The following is a 17,363-nucleotide window of genomic DNA, read 5'->3' as shown; positions in this document are numbered from 1 at the left end:
GGGCAGGATCAGACCCGGTATAAGGGCCGAGTAGGCTAGAAGGAAGAGGCCTAAGGCTAGTGTCCGTCGGAGGGAGTAGGTACGTGAACCAATGGTCACGCCCATAGTACAAAGTACAACACCCACACAACTGAGGGCACACGGCATTGTTGAAATGGGTTTAGCCCATAAGGCGATGGTCAACACAACACTATATATGTATCCACAACCGAGTTAATACACCAATGATTTCAACATGCGGAAGCATGATCACAACTACGAGTACGAAACGACGTAAATACTGGCCACAGATGATGTGGGGACTCTCGCACTATCGCTATTCTTCATCACTATAGCGACTGTGCGAGACTCCCCGAGAAAGAGGTGACACTGATAATAGAACTCACACTAGAGTATCCCGATGAGTTTGTCGCCGCTTCTAGAGATGCTTATCGGACTAAAACTAACGGTTACAGAGCCTCCCTTCTCATAACTCTGCCTAGAAGACCACCCGCTGCATGTGTTTGCTCTAAAGCTTGTAGAGCTACTGCTAGACCCTGTCTGGTAGTAGCTCTCCCCCAATACCCCACCCTTGAATGATACCGTCACCAGGCCGCCTCGGTAGCTTTGATTCAAGCAGCTCCGCAGAGCTATATTGGTTACACTCATATGTATACATCCACTCACTACCACTGCTATTACGTTCAGTCTCCGTCAGAGTCGATCGGTTCACCGAGAATTCCGTTGCTCACCTGACCACGACGATTGGAGGCCTTTCAGCTATGTAAGAAGCCTTCCTATTGGGAAAGTGGCGCCCACCGTTAGCGACAATCGCTACCGTAACAGGCCTGGGGATCAATCCAAAGCGAGCTCCCACAAGTGAGTCGCTTCTCTCCAGCTCTACTACGGCCATGGAGGCGCCAACCCTCTACCGTCTAGCCGCTCCCTCTGTTGGCCCAGCCTCCACCAGTACGACACTGACTACCGTGCTAGCGTTGAGTATAGTCTCTCGGCATTGAGGGTAACTCCTCTTTTGTATACCTCCTCCGTTCCCGTTGAAGACTATGCCCATCACCTTCCTCTCCGATATGACTACGACACTCTGAGCATGCCCCCACCTCTGGCCTTCATCCCCGAGCAACCGGATTTCCTCGCCACTAGAGGATCGTTAGCCCTAGCCCTTCGTACCCCGTCGGGCGAGAGGGCTGTGTAATACCCCTCTCAAAAGATTCGTACCGTGCCCTACGAACGCCGCTGTTTATACTAGGACTCCCGATACTACCCGCAGAGAGGAGGCCCTAGTCGCCACCGGCGAAGCCAACTCCATCTAGGCCTCTCCAATATGCCGTACAGCCACTCGAGTACCAGTGAAGACCTTACTCGGCCGGTATAGTTCCGGTTTACCCCTACCCTCGCTGCACTCCTTGCATGAGTCGGCCCCGCGTCCCTCGATAAGACTACTCCTTCAGCTGGATCTCGGCATTTGACAGGTTCCTGCATACCAGGCCAGCAGATAGTGCCATACTGGGTAATATAGAGGGCCCTTCATGGGCACTCCGCCGGCCATCGAAAGATCTCCCAACGAGGTATCTGAGACTCTGAAATTCAGAGTCTGAATCTTGGAAGTGATAAGCGTCGAGGGGATACTCTTCCTCACTTCTCTAGCGTGATGCTTGTTTCTCTAAAGTGGGCCCTGTGGGGAAAGCCACCTGGCCTTGAGAGCACACCCGAGACAATTGGCTGAGGAGTCTGTGACGATGGAGACCGGCGTCTAGGAGACGATAGCTGTGGTTGGGCAAGGTCATTCATCTACACGATACTGTATCCCTTGCGAGACTTCATGAGGACCCTTTGAGGGGCCTCCTGCCACTTATGAGGCTAACCAGTCGCCCACCAAGGTGGCCCACTAGTCGGCGACACCGCCTGCGTCGGGGAAAGTTCCTTATCACAGTCTACCCGACCCCCTAGTACTTAAAGGCTTCCCTGCCAGCCAGCTGCATGCTCCTCTACGGCCATCCGCAGCCATCAAGAGTCACCTGCGGACTCCGAATTTGGACATACAGTGCGGAGGCATACCCGAATTCCACATGTCCGAAAGCGTAAGCTCTTGCACTCTTGCAAAATCCTAAACTTCCTTTATTCCTGCGATCCATCATGAACTTTCCTTTTTCCCTTCTTCCTTCTAATGTCAACCAATGAAGACGCAGTAGAGGTCTCCGAGCCCACAGATGCCCCCAACGAGGCATATGAGGCGTTTATAGAACAGTTCATAACTCCAGAGGAGGAAGAGATGAACAAGGAAAGGGTAGTACTTATGGGAGCAGTCAGTGATCGCCTTGCTGACCTCATTGGAATCTTGTCGATTTGGTGCCCGATGACCCACTCATCTCTCAGGCAGGGAAGAACAAGTCTATGCGAGAGCTTCTACGGAAACCCCGACAGAGGAACTCCTCCGCAGAGGCTGGAACTATAGGCAAGGAAGGTGACAACTTCATGGGCGTCTCCACCTCCTCCAACGCCGTCCCTGAGGCCTTCGAGGGCATCGTTGCTAGCTCTAGGCCTGCACCAGCCATGTCACAAGCCCCACCCTGGTGGCCCAAGGGCGGGTACGACCCTCATCTGCCTATGCACCTCATGCTTCACGAGGAGCTCGTAGACTACACCAAGTGGGTGGTCCTCAACGACGATGAAGTGAAAGCAAGGGAGGAGTTCGTCGCGAGGATCAATGGGGTCTGCAAGGATCTCTGGCCGCAATGTGAACTCAAAGTCTTCGGCAGTTTCCTCTCTGGTCTGAGCCTCCCTAGTGGCGACATCGATCTTTCCCTCCAGAATGTGCCTGTTGGTGCAGTAGAGGCCGTCCGAATGCTCTCCGATAAGCTCCTCAGTCAGGGCCAGCTGAAGGAGTTGGAGCTCCGCGAGACCGCTCGAGTGCCCATTGTCAAACTCGTGGACGTGCTACCTCCACACGTCGAAGTCGACGTCTCGGTGCACGACAACTCCTCCGGCGAACCGGATTCTTCTAATACGACCAAATTCGTAATACGAGAGGGAGTGGAGAAGTACCCGGCCTTCAAGCCCTTGATGATATTCCTCAAGACCTACCTCGCCTCAAGGAAGCTCAACCTTACCTTCACTGGAGGAGTCGGCAGCTACTTGGCCGCCTGCTTGGTCATCGCCTTCCTACAGCAACATCCGACGTCGTTCGGATACTCTCGCACAGCCGAGGGAAACGAGAGCCTCGGGCACCTGCTAGTGGACATGCTTCAGTGGCTAGGTCGTGACTTCCATTGCGACATGTACGGCCTTTCGGTCACTAACGGTGGGCGAATGTTCAGTAAGGCGGAGCGACGCTTCGACGTAGTGAGCAAGAGGAACCATAGCAACGACATCATCTGCGTGGAGAGTCCTCTGGAGCCTTCCTCTGATATTGGCAATAAGTGCTTTCAGTGGAGGACCGTACGAGCGTCTCTATTCAGAGGACGCTGGCAGAGGTCGAAGCCATTTTCCAGCGGTACCACGGAGAGGGTAGAGATGTGGAGATATCTGGGGAGAAACCAATGTCGAAGCCAATTAAGGTCGTGTTAGACCGTACCACTCCAACTACCATTGATAAGGAGATAGAGCAGATCCAACACTACACTCCGGCGACGGCGTCCTGTACCCCTCCCCGTGGGGGTCTTAGAAAAGCTGCCCATCCATTGCGAGCAGTTCCCGCAGTACCTCTACGGCAGCAGGCATCGGTCCATGTACCTAGGCCACTGGAGCCGGTTGGTCGCGCCTATGGGAGTAGCTATAGGTATCAGCGTAGTGCGCCGTATGATAAGTATCAATACCACTCCACGCCCACTTCCTGGGAGGACAGACAGCCATCAGGGCCTATCAGAGACGGTCGTGCACGGAATACGTTCGACATGATGCAGCGGGGAAGTGCGTCGCCTTCGTCGAGCAGGCTGTAAGGAGAGTAGAAGGCAGAGACTGTTCCTGTACATTGTAGTCTATTATCGACGATACCATTGAAATCTGATTCTCACACGTTGGCCCGAGTTCGTCAATTACCTGGGGATCGTCGTTCATAGTATATGGATACCAGCAGCCCTCTAGAACCTGAACATGTCTGACAACAAGGGCTCCTCTGGAGGCGACCGCAGTTGTATCGAACTGGCGGTCACTACTAGAGGATGAGATTACGAAAGGTGGTTAGCAGATGAGATGACCCATGGTCTATTCAAAGTCACCGCTCCCTAACACGTTCATGGTCTACGGCGAACCTCAGGCAGGTGAACACCACGGGGCCCTTCAACCCGAAGTTATGTAAGGAAGCATCGACGAGAGACGGGATACTAAGATACGGTCGATCACGTCTCCTACAACGAGCCCACCGAGGCGGTGTATGCGGCCGTCTCAAAGGGGAATTGGGAGGCGGTCCAGACAGAGGAAGAGATCCAACGTGGCCTCGGGGAGGACCAGGCTAACGCGGAAGGGGTTCTCAAGGACTCCTCTACGCTACGGCAATCATGTACACCTGAGTACATCACAAACAGCGGCAGGATCGGTGTGCCTGCGCTGGGTATCGGCAAGATTCTGCCTACAAACTCCTCATGAGTGAAATTTAGCACTAATGTACTCAATCGTTGTTAGAAAAGAGCGACTCGTGTTTAATGCAATATTCTCCTACGAGACCCTCTCATAGGTATCTGTTGGGTGGCTGCAGCGACTTTGAGGATTTTTATTGCAATGCTATCACCTCGAAGTCTCTCCAGAGATATTTACGCAAGACAGATGCGAGGGAGCGGTCTTCTAGGTTCGTATGGAGATCTCTCGCAAGCACAGCCCTTGGGGGCTAAGAGGAACACAGAAGGGCCTCCCCCTCCCCCTCCGCCGCTACCGAAGTGAGGCTAGCAACGAATCATTATCGTTGCTGTGTCTATGAGCAGGTACGAGCATCCACCAGCAGGTTTCACCAAAAGGGGATCAGACGGTGGTGGGGTATCAGGTGTCATGGATCACACGGTAACGCAAGAGGAGCCTATGCTGCCGAGTCCATCACCATTCCCGAAGTTTGTTCCGTCTGACCGGGCGCCCTCTAGGAAAGGGAAGAGCCATGTCAGCCCGGATGCTGCACGGATGGAATTCGAGGAAATGAGGAAGCATGTGAAACCTATGCAGGTGTCAGTGAGGAATCTGGCGAATATTGGAGAGGGCCGCAGTGCTCCAGGAACATCGTCACGAAGGATATTCCCTCGAACTCAGGGATCGATGGTGACACGGCTGGGTCTGTCACCCAGAGGGTTCCGTTTACGTGGTGAACAGGCTCTCGGTATCGCTGATCGGGCGAGAGCATCACAAGTCATTAATCCTAGTGATTCAAGGATCGTCTTGAGCCTCCGCACTCCATTGGGGGGACCCGAGGCTTGGGCGAATGCTCAGAAGATACAAACATCTCGCATTTTCGACAGCCATACTGGGGAGGCAGAGTTCACTGAGAGGAGGAGTAGACGGATATCCGCCAACTACACCAATGGCGTTCTTGGGAGTAGTCGAGGTATGGCCAGCGCTCTTGGTGGCCGGACAGGCGGCAGTGGCATCTCAGTGCGTCCACCATCGGTAGAACGAAGGATAGGCAAACGTATCGTCAAGCGAGCGCCACCTTCAGGACGTGGACAAGTCAGGGTGGTTCAACCGATCGTGCCTTTGCGAAGTAGGGACATGATGGAACGCAGTCGACGCGCCAACACCCCGCGTGTTATTGGGGGCGCCCCTAAGCGGGAATCCTGGACTTGGTCGATGAAGCCCCCCTCCTATAGTAGGCCTACTTCGAGTACTCAAGGCAATATGGCAGGTGGATAGACTAACGCCTGTATGACTACTCCCCTCTGCATACGCTGCTCTGATGTGTTGTTCGATATCGTAGTCTCGCGTTTGATGTGAGTGGGACGCTCCAATGGCCAATCATCGTTATCCTTGTCAATGCAAAGCACTGAAGTTGCTACTCACTTATTCACCTGACTTGATAAGGTGTATTGTCTCTTGGACGATGTCGTGGCAACGTTTAGAGCACCCGTATTTCGCGCTAGTTGCAGCTATAGTTGCCCAGGAGTAGATAAATGCTGCAAACATTGATTGATGGAAACCCAGGTTTCCCAAGTCTGCAGTTATCAAATGTGACCACGGGATGCGTCGAGTGGGATGTCAGTTCAGCACAATCACGCTGTACTTGTCATTCCAATGCTTCACTGCACCACACGTGCTGCTCTCCTCGGACGTTGGAGGAGTCGGTCAGGAGTTCCAGCAATAGATCACGTCGTTTGGCCCTTGCTACTATCTATCCGCCCACACTTATCAACGTAAGAGAACATCAGTGAATAATACAGAAACGTAGTGTAGCACACAAGGGCCATGGTTACCATCAGGCAATGTGAGCGGGCAGGAGCTGCCGTTCTAACCTCAGGTTGATATTGTGATCTGTTGGGGGGTCTCGAACAAAGAAGACATGATGCGGCCACAACTTCTTCATCCACCTGAGTTGACCCCACATCACCTTCCACACCGCATGCGGCTTGCCTTACACATGGTCTCTACGGTGCAGCAGACGATAGCTGGTGGCAGTCAAGCGCTGTGGACGAGTTCGCTTCCTCGCCCGATCACAATTCAAATTGGCACTAATAGGCCAAAATGTTCCTCCACGACAACCAACGGCCTCACCGTCGGAACATCCATCCAAATCTGGTCAGCAAGAAGCGCTGTGTAGCACCGCTGTATGCATGCCGTCTACGATCCTTCATGTTCTGCTTTTGTTTTATCTATAAGACCCTACACATGACTCTCTCCATCTGCCAATATGGTCCTACATGGACAGCGAGTGCGTAGAGTTGCAGCCTCCTCCATTCGAGCAGTCGGGTTGGACTATACCATCCATTGGCCACATTGTGATGAGAATATCGTCTCTGCTCCCCCATCATCACATCCGTTAGTCGTGGTTGACCTATCGATCACCATTCAAATTCCAACCCAGCTGCCCATAACCTCACCAAACCAACCCAGGCCCCGCCTAGTACAGCCAGCGAGAGCTCCTTGTGTAAGTCGTGTAAGCATGAGAGGCGACGACCAATGGCTAGAATAAACCAACCGCCTTTCCGTATCACGGTGCCCCATCGCAACAGCCGCAAAGAGCAGAAACTCTCATCCGGTCACCTTTTGCGCCGAAGTGCTTGCTACATGTTCGGGCCTCCTTTCACCACTTTTCTCGAATTCCGAGAGTCGGGTCTGAACCTCACGGTCGTACCGCTCCCAATCGATCTGAGTCATCGTCGGCTTGTGGGTGTCCAGGAACTCTTGGGGCACGGGAGGTGGGCACTCATCCCTGTACAGTCCACATTGGAGGACTCGACACTCTTCGACCAACTGGCCTGATGACGTTCAACCACATCCTGTATTGGTTAATGGAAGGAGAACTAACCTGTTCGTGTAGCCTGGTCGCCAATGCCTCTCACTATCTTCATCCCTCTAAGTACAGTGCCAAAGACAACATAACGGCCGTGCAGAGGAGGGCTCGGCAGCAGGGTTATCATGAAGTGAGATGAGTTAGTATTGGGTCCCCACCCCATTGAGGCCACGTCACCTAATACGACCAAGCAGTGTCTACCCAGAGCCGTGCTACTACTACTACTACTACTACCATCTTGCACGAACCGCATATGATAGTTCTCATCCGGGTACTTCCGACCGTATATGCTCATACCGCGCGACTGGCCCGAGCCCGTCACAGTGTCACCACCAAATATGGCCAGTCCCGGTTGAACTTTGTAAAATAGCGTATTCCTGCACAGGGCCATCTTCTACTACGCCAACACCCTCCAATACAGCTCACCTGTACCCTACTAGCCTCTCCGTTTCCCCTTCCCCAACCTTATAACCTTCACAAAGTTGCACGAAATTCTCGCACGTCATTGGCACCCGTCTCGAGTAAAGACCAATGATGATCCGGCCAGCATACTTATTCCCAATACCAATGTCCATGTAGCATCTGTAACGTGAGGGACAACACAGCCGATCCACCGCCCGACTCATAGTCACTTGTCTGTGATTTCCCTCGTATGATGCCGTTTGTCCAGCGTGTTGAGATACTCTCGTCTCTTATACATCCTAAAGAGCAGTGTCAGCTCCCTCAGCCTGGCCCGACCCCATCGTACACATAACTGCCTCCCATCCCTGTTATGAGCATCATCGGCAGTATGCCCATGGAGTTGATCTTCGACAGTGAGCTCTTCACAACCATACACACGACTCTCCAGTTCCCATCTAAGTGACCACCAACCCCCTTTTATTAAACTTCAAAACCCAACACCGCACATCCCAAAAATGTCGCTAGTTCGACAACACTCGATCACCCAGCATAGGTGAAGGGGAGAGCATATCATCCAAAGACTCCTGTTCCGTAGAATTAATAGAGTCGGATTCATTCGTCTCTCCAACACTTGACGGGAGTGCCGTGTCGTCGCTAGCGTGTGACCACCTCTCTAGAGCTCAACCTCCGCGGTGGGAGCCGACTCAACATAAGGGCCTTCCTCATCACCTGACACGATCATCATCCACCAGGATGGACAACTACGCATCTCCTGCCTTTACCCTCTGCAGAAGCCTTCTTCTTCTTAAAGCCCTTTGATTGCACGAGCTCGTGTACTTTAGCAACATCATCCTTATCGACGAAGTGTGACAGGTTAACCTGGCCAAAAGGACGTTTTCGCCCGGGAATAAACGCCACTGTTGCTCACCCTCTCAACCTCCTTATCATCGTCATCGAAGATCACCAACTCCGGAGTCCTACCCGGGATGAAATTAACAGTCACGCCTTCGTATTGATCGACGTGACCCGGGGTCTTCACGAACCTAGTAGTACTCCTAGGGGAACTGCACTACCACATCGATAACAAGCCCATCGAACACCGACAATACCACAACTGTTTTCCTGGTACTCACGTGCGGACTCCGACAATCCCATTCAAACGTCAGCCGCTGCATGTTTGTATCTCCGCTCTCCTCTGAACAAAGAACACTACTTGACCACCTCAAAAGCGATCTGATATCTTACGGCGAAGGCCGCCATGGCGAGCAGTGCGCCTAGCACTGAACGGGTGAACATTGTAGAGAGTTCGCGCTTGGAAAGGTGAGAAAAATACCAAGTTGTAAAACTACGGCGACCCAGGTGGAGAAACAGCAGACTAGATGAGCTCAGCTACTCTAAGAACTAGAACAGTCCAGCACAGACTTGCAAGGGGAGCGCACAGAGACCATCTCACACGCGATCAATGATCAGCATTCCAGCACAGAGCCAGCCCACCAGGATTGGAAACTTTGCAATTCACATTTTGCGAACATCACAAGTAGCTGAGACAGTTCGGATGAATCAGTGAGTGGGAGCATTGCTATCTGTAGAGGCCTCATCAAGAGTCTCGGTCTCGTCAATGAGGAACTGCCGCTCCCATAGCTGCCGATACCTACACAGACGGCCATCTAGACAGACCCAGCCAGGACCCCATGAAAGATCAGTATCATCATCAACACCATACATACTTTCCATTAGCAATGCCCATGAGCTCCTTGTGAGAACCTTTCTCGACGATCCTGCCCTCATCTAACACGCATATAGTATCGCAGTTCATAACCTGAACACCGAGGTCCACCTTGGATCCCCCACTACCGACTTCAGCAACTCACAGTGGATAGCCGATGGGCCACAATGAGTGACGTCCGCGACGCCGTCAGTTGTTCGAAACCCTTTAGGATCGTCTGCTCCGTCTCAGAGTCCAACGCTGAAGTCGCCTCGTCAAACAATACCTACCCTCATGGTGCCACCACCAAGTCATCCAAAGGACCACTCACCAGCTCCGGGTTCTTCAATATACATCTAGCTATGCCTATCCTCTGACGCTCCCCTCCGCTCAGTTTGAGTCCTCTCTCTCCGACCAATGTTTGATACCTATCGTTGACTCGTGACAGCGACTATTCCACTTCCTCTGCATCATTGACGATAGTCAGTAGTGATCACACTCACTATCACAATTCAATCTAGTAACTACCACGCCGTGCCCCTCCGACCAGACCCACAGACGCCATACTCTACCCCTTAGGGAAGTCCATAACGGTGTTATGAATCTCAGCAAGCTTAGCAGCTGCAATAACCTCCTCCTCTGTAGCATCTAGACGACCATAGAGTATATTGTTGAAGACAGTATCGTGGAAGAGTGAGCAGTCTTGCGGTACCACACCTGTCCGAAGTCAGCACCTCAATCACAAGGACGACTCCACGCTTACCAATATTCTTCCTAAGGGAAGCCAAAGTCACCGAGTCGATCGACTGACCATCAATAGTGATGGAACCACTACTAGGCGCGTATAATCGCAGTAGTAGCCGCAGTACAGTAGACTTTCCAGCTCCTAACATGATAAAGACCATCGCTACAACTCAAGGCTCCAATACCGATGCCCCATAAGACTGCACTTACCTGATGACCCGACTATCGCTACTCTATGGCCGGCAGGGATGTCCAATGAGAAGCCATTGAGAATCTTCCGCGATTCCGAGCCGTAGTCGAACGTGAGGTCCTTGATGGATACCTCGCCGCCCTTGAGGACCTATGAAGAGAACCCTACTACTTCCAAGCCAATGCCAACAACAGAGATTGCCGGATGCCCTTTCCAGAGCCACTACCAGATCCTTGGCGTCGGGGGCATCTTTGATCGAGGGCTGGATCTTCATCAAGGCATGCAGTTTGCTCATGTCCACTAGGCTCATAGTAGTCTCGCGATAGACCATACCAATCAGATTCAATGGACTAGATAGCTGCATCAGGAGAGTATCTACAGGTAGTTGCACTCGTAGCTTGACCGAGTGAGAGGGAAGCTCACTTATCATAACAAGATCCCCTACAGGGAGGAGCCCAGCGGCACACTGGTTGAGGGCGATGAATAGGGTGGCGAATAGGCCCGTGTGGTAGATTAGCTGCTGACCGAAGTTAAGACGACCCAACGACTTCAGAACACGAATATTCTCCTGCCTGAGAACAGGGATAATCGATCGACCGACGCTCTATAAGTTTACTCCCATCTCGCTCTCCTAGCCAATGGATGCGCGAAATGAATATAACGAGTGAAATGGCGTTCTTCACACTAAGAATACCACACTCCGCCCAACTCCAGATTGCTGTGCGTGTGACGACAGCGTAGTCAATCATGGCGTTCCGATACAAACTTGCGTGCCCACGCGAGTCCAGCTGTCCATTTCGTATCGGAAATCCGATCGAGAGCGTTGAATAATCGCCCAAGAGCCCACACAAGGCACTCACTCATATCTAGCCAGGGACTGGTCGTACAGGTCCGCCTCTCTCTTCTCGTTTGCGAAGAACCTCACAGACTCGGCGTTTATGACGGAATCCAATAGACGAGCATTTGCTTCATTTTCGGCCATCTAATTTGGCAATACCAATCGCCGCTCAACTCCTATCAGCGACACTCACGTTCATCTTCCGGCGATACTCATTCCGCTTCGTTGTATAGTGACTGAGAGGACGCATCAACTGACTACGGGGGAGGCATAATGACGATTACGTTGTGAATCCAACATAGGCGGCCATGGTCGCTGTAGTGATCAAAGCTGCTGGTATTCCAGCATGGGTGGCGAGAATCTGAAGAAGACATGTCCAGCAGGCCACCACTATCGAGGACCTGTACTCACCCATAGCACCAGGGAGAACTCGAGAGCTGTTGGTATCATCTGAAAGAACAATCATGCAGACATCCCGAGGAAGGTCGGACAGAACTCCCCACATTGAATAGCATCATATTCAGCATGCTCGTTACGGACCGCAATGATCTCGATATGATGGCCTGGACCTCCCCACTGCGGGAACCGATGAGGAAGCTAACATCTAGAGTGTGGACGTGCTCGAAAGCTTTCCGTGCTATGCCTGCAGGGACAAGTACACGGGAGAGACTCCTAAAAAAGCTACTTACGTCGACACGCATCCTGAGATACATTGGCGAAAATGATCCCACGCAGCTCAGTGAAAGCCGACTGGCAGATTTTGGCCAGGACGAACGATGAGAGCAGCAACAGAGGGGTAGTCACAGCTGTGACCGGCACGGACAAAGAGTTGATCAGCGCCTGAGGAATTGAAACTCTATTGTGAAGGACCGAGGGATGGGCGGATCCCCATGTAATCGCATAGTGTTTACCCCCAATTGTATCGGTGCTTGTATTGTCGCTAACTTGGCCAACACTATGCACGCAGCTGAGCTCAATACTCTTAGCCGGAAGGCCCTGACAAGAGAACACCCATCGGCTTTCCCTTCAGCTGGTGCTGCCTTACGGGTTCTGTGGCCATACGAATCTGCTCATGTACTTCATAATTTCCCAACTCTCCTCTCGCGTCTCTTTCTTCGTCAATATGGTACTCAATGTAGCGGGCTTGCTGGAGCCTGTTTTCTCATCCACCACATTCTTAGGTATACCCTTCAGTAGCTCCTTATCCTTCGGCGTGCGTGTTGCTGATGATGATAGGAACCGCACATCAGTAGCAGACCGATACCGACCACTGAGAGAGCAAACCTGGACAAAGAGCATCATCCCCGTCAACGAGCCATCCCGAAGACCCTCACTGGAGTGAATGGACGAACAAGCAAAGTCGCCGCGGCCCGGGAAGAGCCGCAACGGCAGAAAGCTGCTGCTACTGCCGAAGTGGAAGAAAGTGATATTGCCTTAAACATCGCGACACGGCATTAAACAAGATAAAGACCTGCACCTTCCAATTTGGTCAATTGCACGTGTGCACATGGCCATACCGAGACATCTCCACTGCCCGCCGAATAACCTCCTCCTGATACCCTCATTATCAGCCACAACCAGATAGCGCACAAGAAGACAAGGCCTACGCATCGTTATTAGCAATAGCGAGCCTATCGATGTAGCTATCGACGACCTACTCCCCTCAACCTTTGAGGGACATCTTCATAACGCCCAGCTATGTAGGGCAACCGAGCACAACAGCTAAGCCATAATAAAAAGAAACCATTCACTTAGCCATTCACAGTCAACGTAGAAGCTATCGACGACGCCGAGGTTCGAGGTCTAATACGGCCGTTGGGATCCAACCCAAAATGCCGTCCTTATTGACCATGGTCCAACCGGAGTCGTCGTGATCCATCTCCGACAAGAGGACCTCATCACCGACATTCACAGGTAGCTAAACAAAAGCAAAAACATGTCATTTTACAACGAGCCCGTCGCTATCCACAAAGGCGCATACCATTCCATGAACAATTCATAGCAATGAGGATGTCAACGAGCCAAGATAGACTTGGACTATAAGCAACACTGATTTAACTATGGCACCCCACCTGATTTTCATCGCCTTCATCCGGGGTGTAAGAGCTCTTCACTATCACCGGCTCCCCTACGCCAAGTCCCCATGGCAACTCCGTCCGCTCCGGGCATTGGTCGTTGCAGGTCTCCGCATGCTGCTGTAGCGAATCTAAACCGACCGAGCCTGGCGCATAGGGTGGAGAGAACAGAGCCTCACCCTCGTCTGGAAACTTGGCGTGGCACATCGGACAGCAGCCATCTGGGACAGAATCAGCCCGGCCTGAACTTCTCGACGGGGCTTCTTCCCACTGTTGGAACTGCAATCAAGTCATACCACTCTCTCGTCAACAAACGTCACATTGAATGATACCGCTACATGCTCTAGGCCTTGCGCAGAAGTTCAGCAAACCATCCCGTACTACCCCCCGCATAGGCATCACAGGCTCCACTGGAGGACTGCGTAGCGACGATACAGAGTCCGTCAAGGGAGGTCCTAATGCCCTCGGCGGCCCCGGCAGCATCCCTGAATCCGGCGTTCGAACCTGATATACGAAGACCTCCACTCTACCACTACGCCGCAACCACTGAGGATATGTGCCGTTGAAGACTCACCGGCGCGGCTTCGCTGTACCTCTGGCCGTCCAGAGAAGAGTTAACTGACTTTCTGTCGAAACTAATTAAATCGCGGTCATCAGACGTCCGCGTAGGGGCTCGATCGAAGCCCTCCATGCCCCAGACCATCCTGGGGTGAGGCTCCACCACAGGGGAATAGTCCAGATTGTAGATGCGAGTAACAACGTCCCCGAATACGTTGAGGCTCCTAACACAGGACTGGTGTAACTACGACACCACGATACGTCCTTACCCTTGCCGATACTCATCCAAGCGATGCCGTTCCTGCTGGGATGCCGCCCTCAACGACCTGAGCTCCTCCACAGACATCTTGTCAATACCATCCTTTGTTATCCTAATAGCGATCCATGCATGGCAATAGCCAGTGGTGTATGCCTCACCCTCGATACATGTCCGCTACTGGAAGGTCGAAGGGTGTACACACAAGCTGGTTCGCATCGTCAACGAACAGCATCCTATGTTACAGCAGACATCACTCACCGACGCCCAAGTACTCCCACCTGCGTTCACTAGGCTCAAAGCGGAACTTAGGCATCCTACGGCGACCCAAGGCTGGCCGAGCATACCAGGCATCCTACAATGAGCACTCCACGCCTCTGACCATTACGACCGGTCCTCCCTACTGGTCTGGATCTGGCGAATCTCGCACGAGTGTCCCGCACTTGTTGGATTTCATCCCGGTATGTCCGGTCCTTATGAGGCCACCAGGGACTCGACCCTTCCTCTGCCCGTTGGATCACATCATAGCGAGGCTCGACCGCTGAGGGAGGGGCCCGACGGTAGTATTCATGGTCGTACTCGTCTCTAGAGATGGATTGGGGGAGGAGAGGATCCTAATAGAAACACAACCATATCATCATCACCCATCACACAGGCCGACATCATAACCATAATGTATAGAGATCCTCCCAGTGATAGAGATTTCGGGCCGACACACTCTAGTTTCGCTCCTCCCCTTGCTATGATGATTGTATCTCACCCGTCTCGAATCAAAAGGGTCAACCCGATCATCCGGAGAGAAGCCTGACTGCTGATGCTGCTGCTGATGCTGCTGCTGATGTTGCTGGTGTTGTAGTCTCGACTCGCTGTTCCGTATCTTCAAACATCATACCTCCGTCGACTACATGGTAGTATTAGGCTCACTTGAATAAGAGTCGGGCGAGGATCAGGAGCGAAGTCTTCCCGTCTCGGAGGCGGCAGATCTCGGTCATGTCCCCGCTCTGAACCAAGACGCCAATGGCCCACTACGGACCCGTCTACAATGGGAAGGACCTTCATCCTGAGGCGCCTGCCTGATGGGTACTGTGCCGACCTCCCCTCTCGAACGTCCATCATAGTCACTAGGATACCTGAGCGAAAAAAGCATGTGAGTTCTACCCAGCATTCAAGAACTCACATGCGAGTATCCCCATCGCTACTATGAGCCTGTTGTTGTTGGTAGCCTCCAACATAGGGGGCCTGTCCACTGCCGCCTTGTACGGGCTAAACCATCGAACCATTACGTACCCAAAACAGCATTGTAGTACCCTACCAGCTGCTCTTGATGTCGACTCAGATTCGATCCAATCATGTGCTCGTATCCTATCACACGAGGCCTCGCCTCTTGCAGGGGCGCCTGAACAGTACCACATTTCCCCCACATTATAGTAGCCCACCACCTGTCGCAAAAACTGACTGTTCGCTTGCTGCAAATACCGTTGATCCACAGTCTGCTGCTGGTGAGGATGCCCCAGCAGAGCCCCCGGTGGGGCGTCACCAACAGGCCCCGTAGGAGGTGGCGGGGCATCCTCCTGATAGCCACGGCTACCAGACTCGGTCCTCGGAGCCTAACCCGACCACCTCCCCCACCCACCTACCACACGCCCAATGATACTACCTGGTCCCTGCTGGGATACTGGTCGGGATAGGTGTCTTCATATCCCTCAGGCTGTCCCACCGGTGTGCTAGCCACCAGGCGCTGATCCTGATACGAGTCCTCGAACCGCGACACGGCAGCCTACAATATCAACAGCAACCTCTTCCCATACCAGCCACTATACGGCCTGAATATAGGTGAGAGCCAACGACACCTCTTACCCCCGACGATCCTTCGCCCTGTCCAGCTGACTGCATCACCTGCCGTCCTTCGTTCCTTTGCTGCTCCAGCTGTCAATAGCCGACTACATCATCATTGCCTCCCAGACGAGATACCCACCTTATGCTGGAGCATCCCCAACTCCTGCTTCAGATGCTCCATACTAGGCCGATCACCCTGGCCCGTATCCTCATCCGAGCCTTCAGCGGACAGAGTCTGTTGCCTCGTGGGACCTGCCAAAACATAGCCATGCAACAGGTCTTATATTAAGCATTGGTGATAGCAGAACCACATACGCCACCTTGCGATGGAGCCAGAGGGGCCTGAGACTGTTGCTGTGGTTGCTGGTCTGACACGTGATCACTAGGGGACGAACCCTCGTCTCGGAACATAGGTAGGAGATTGGTGATCTCCATTGCATTCCCTCCAGTCCTGGAAGCCAACACACTCAATCCCATGTGCATATTGCCTTGCTCACCTCTCATCTGGCCGGTCATCTGGGCTCGAGTCTTCCTGGTAAAAGCCCTTTCCTCTACCACCACCACCACCACCATACCCTCCTTTACCACCATCGTACCCTCCTTTACCACCATCATACCCTCCTTTACCTCCATCATACCCTCCTTTACCACCACCATACCCTCCTTTACCACCACCATCGGACCCTCCTTTACTTCCATCGTACCCTCCTTTACCTCCATCGTACCCTCCTTTACTTCCATCGTACCCTCCTTTACCACCATCGTACCCTCCTTTACTTCCATCGTACCCTCCTTTACCACCATCGTACCCTCCTTTACCACCATTATATCCTCCTTTCCCCTTACCAAAGCCTTTCGAAGCAAACAAGTTGGCCATGACACTGGGAGCTGAGCTCTTAGGAGCCACAGGAACGGAGTTGCCACCCCTAAGTAATAGCAACCTCAACGCGCCAACACCGAGACTATACAACTCCGCCCCCCCCCCCCCCCCCACCCAACCTACCGTCCCTTCCAAGTGCTCGGCCCAGCCGTATGGGAAGACTGCATCAAGGGAGCCGTTGTCGGCATCTTAGGACTAACATGACACACAAGATACGACACTCAGCACAGTGCGACAGAACGTAGCTAGGCAAAGATGAATTCGGAGCATAGTTGCGGCGGGTTGGTGATCCAACAGAACAACAACAACAACAACCGCCGTCGCCATCACCGATTGAAACGACCGAGGCGACTCGTAGCATTGGTTCACCACGACCAATAGGCGTACATGTTATGATTGTACTGGCACGTTATCCTCTGGGAACAATGCCCAGTCTCCCTCAGCTCCGGACATATCACC

At 52.8% G+C, this 17,363-nt stretch overlaps 4 protein-coding genes across 4 annotated transcripts; 2 read left to right on the top strand and 2 right to left on the bottom strand.

Annotated features, from left to right (window-relative positions):
* Window positions 1–1,087: 1,087 nt before the first annotated feature.
* On the top strand, window positions 1,088–1,310 carry Pmar_PMAR023590 (hypothetical protein; the record flags this gene model as incomplete). Its single annotated transcript, XM_002785827.1, has 2 exons — window positions 1,088–1,188; window positions 1,247–1,310. The coding sequence occupies 2 exons, from the start codon at window positions 1,088–1,090 to the stop codon at window positions 1,308–1,310; spliced, it is 165 nt and encodes a 54-aa protein (XP_002785873.1).
* Window positions 1,311–2,164: 854 nt separating this feature from the next.
* Window positions 2,165–3,564, top strand: Pmar_PMAR023589 (conserved hypothetical protein; the record flags this gene model as incomplete). Its single annotated transcript, XM_002785826.1, has 2 exons — window positions 2,165–2,284; window positions 2,374–3,564. The coding sequence occupies 2 exons, from the start codon at window positions 2,165–2,167 to the stop codon at window positions 3,562–3,564; spliced, it is 1,311 nt and encodes a 436-aa protein (XP_002785872.1).
* A 3,594-nt stretch (window positions 3,565–7,158) lies between these two features.
* Window positions 7,159–8,279, bottom strand: Pmar_PMAR023588 (cyclophilin, putative; the record flags this gene model as incomplete). Its single annotated transcript, XM_002785825.1, has 6 exons — window positions 8,169–8,279; window positions 8,053–8,121; window positions 7,847–8,002; window positions 7,655–7,797; window positions 7,436–7,597; window positions 7,159–7,385 (listed from the first exon to the last, which is right to left on the bottom strand). Exons 1-6 carry the CDS (start codon window positions 8,252–8,254, stop codon window positions 7,159–7,161), a joined length of 843 nt encoding a protein of 280 aa, XP_002785871.1. The 5' UTR covers window positions 8,255–8,279.
* A 1,038-nt stretch (window positions 8,280–9,317) lies between these two features.
* Pmar_PMAR023587 (hypothetical protein) lies at window positions 9,318–17,092 on the bottom strand (the record flags this gene model as incomplete). Its single annotated transcript, XM_002785824.1, has 39 exons — window positions 9,318–9,473; window positions 9,550–9,641; window positions 9,694–9,813; window positions 9,859–9,955; window positions 10,100–10,244; window positions 10,291–10,413; window positions 10,482–10,611; window positions 10,688–10,836; window positions 10,885–11,033; window positions 11,322–11,443; window positions 11,493–11,535; window positions 11,584–11,660; window positions 11,711–11,749; window positions 11,803–11,942; window positions 11,989–12,139; window positions 12,211–12,295; window positions 12,345–12,583; window positions 12,628–12,732; window positions 13,110–13,217; window positions 13,372–13,505; window positions 13,554–13,653; window positions 13,759–13,878; window positions 13,949–14,156; window positions 14,202–14,303; window positions 14,350–14,424; window positions 14,470–14,543; window positions 14,593–14,802; window positions 14,949–15,065; window positions 15,113–15,189; window positions 15,242–15,318; window positions 15,366–15,451; window positions 15,501–15,584; window positions 15,628–15,795; window positions 15,846–15,965; window positions 16,046–16,114; window positions 16,164–16,276; window positions 16,345–16,475; window positions 16,522–16,950; window positions 17,028–17,092. The coding sequence occupies 39 exons, from the start codon at window positions 17,090–17,092 to the stop codon at window positions 9,383–9,385; spliced, it is 4,764 nt and encodes a 1,587-aa protein (XP_002785870.1). The 3' UTR covers window positions 9,318–9,382.
* Between the last annotated feature and the right edge of the window lie 271 nt (window positions 17,093–17,363).

Source organism: Perkinsus marinus (assembly GCF_000006405.1).
Source record: "Perkinsus marinus ATCC 50983 genomic scaffold scf_1104296931952, whole genome shotgun sequence".
NCBI lineage: Eukaryota > Perkinsozoa > Perkinsida > Perkinsidae > Perkinsus > Perkinsus marinus.
This window is presented reverse-complemented; position numbering and strand designations above follow the sequence as displayed.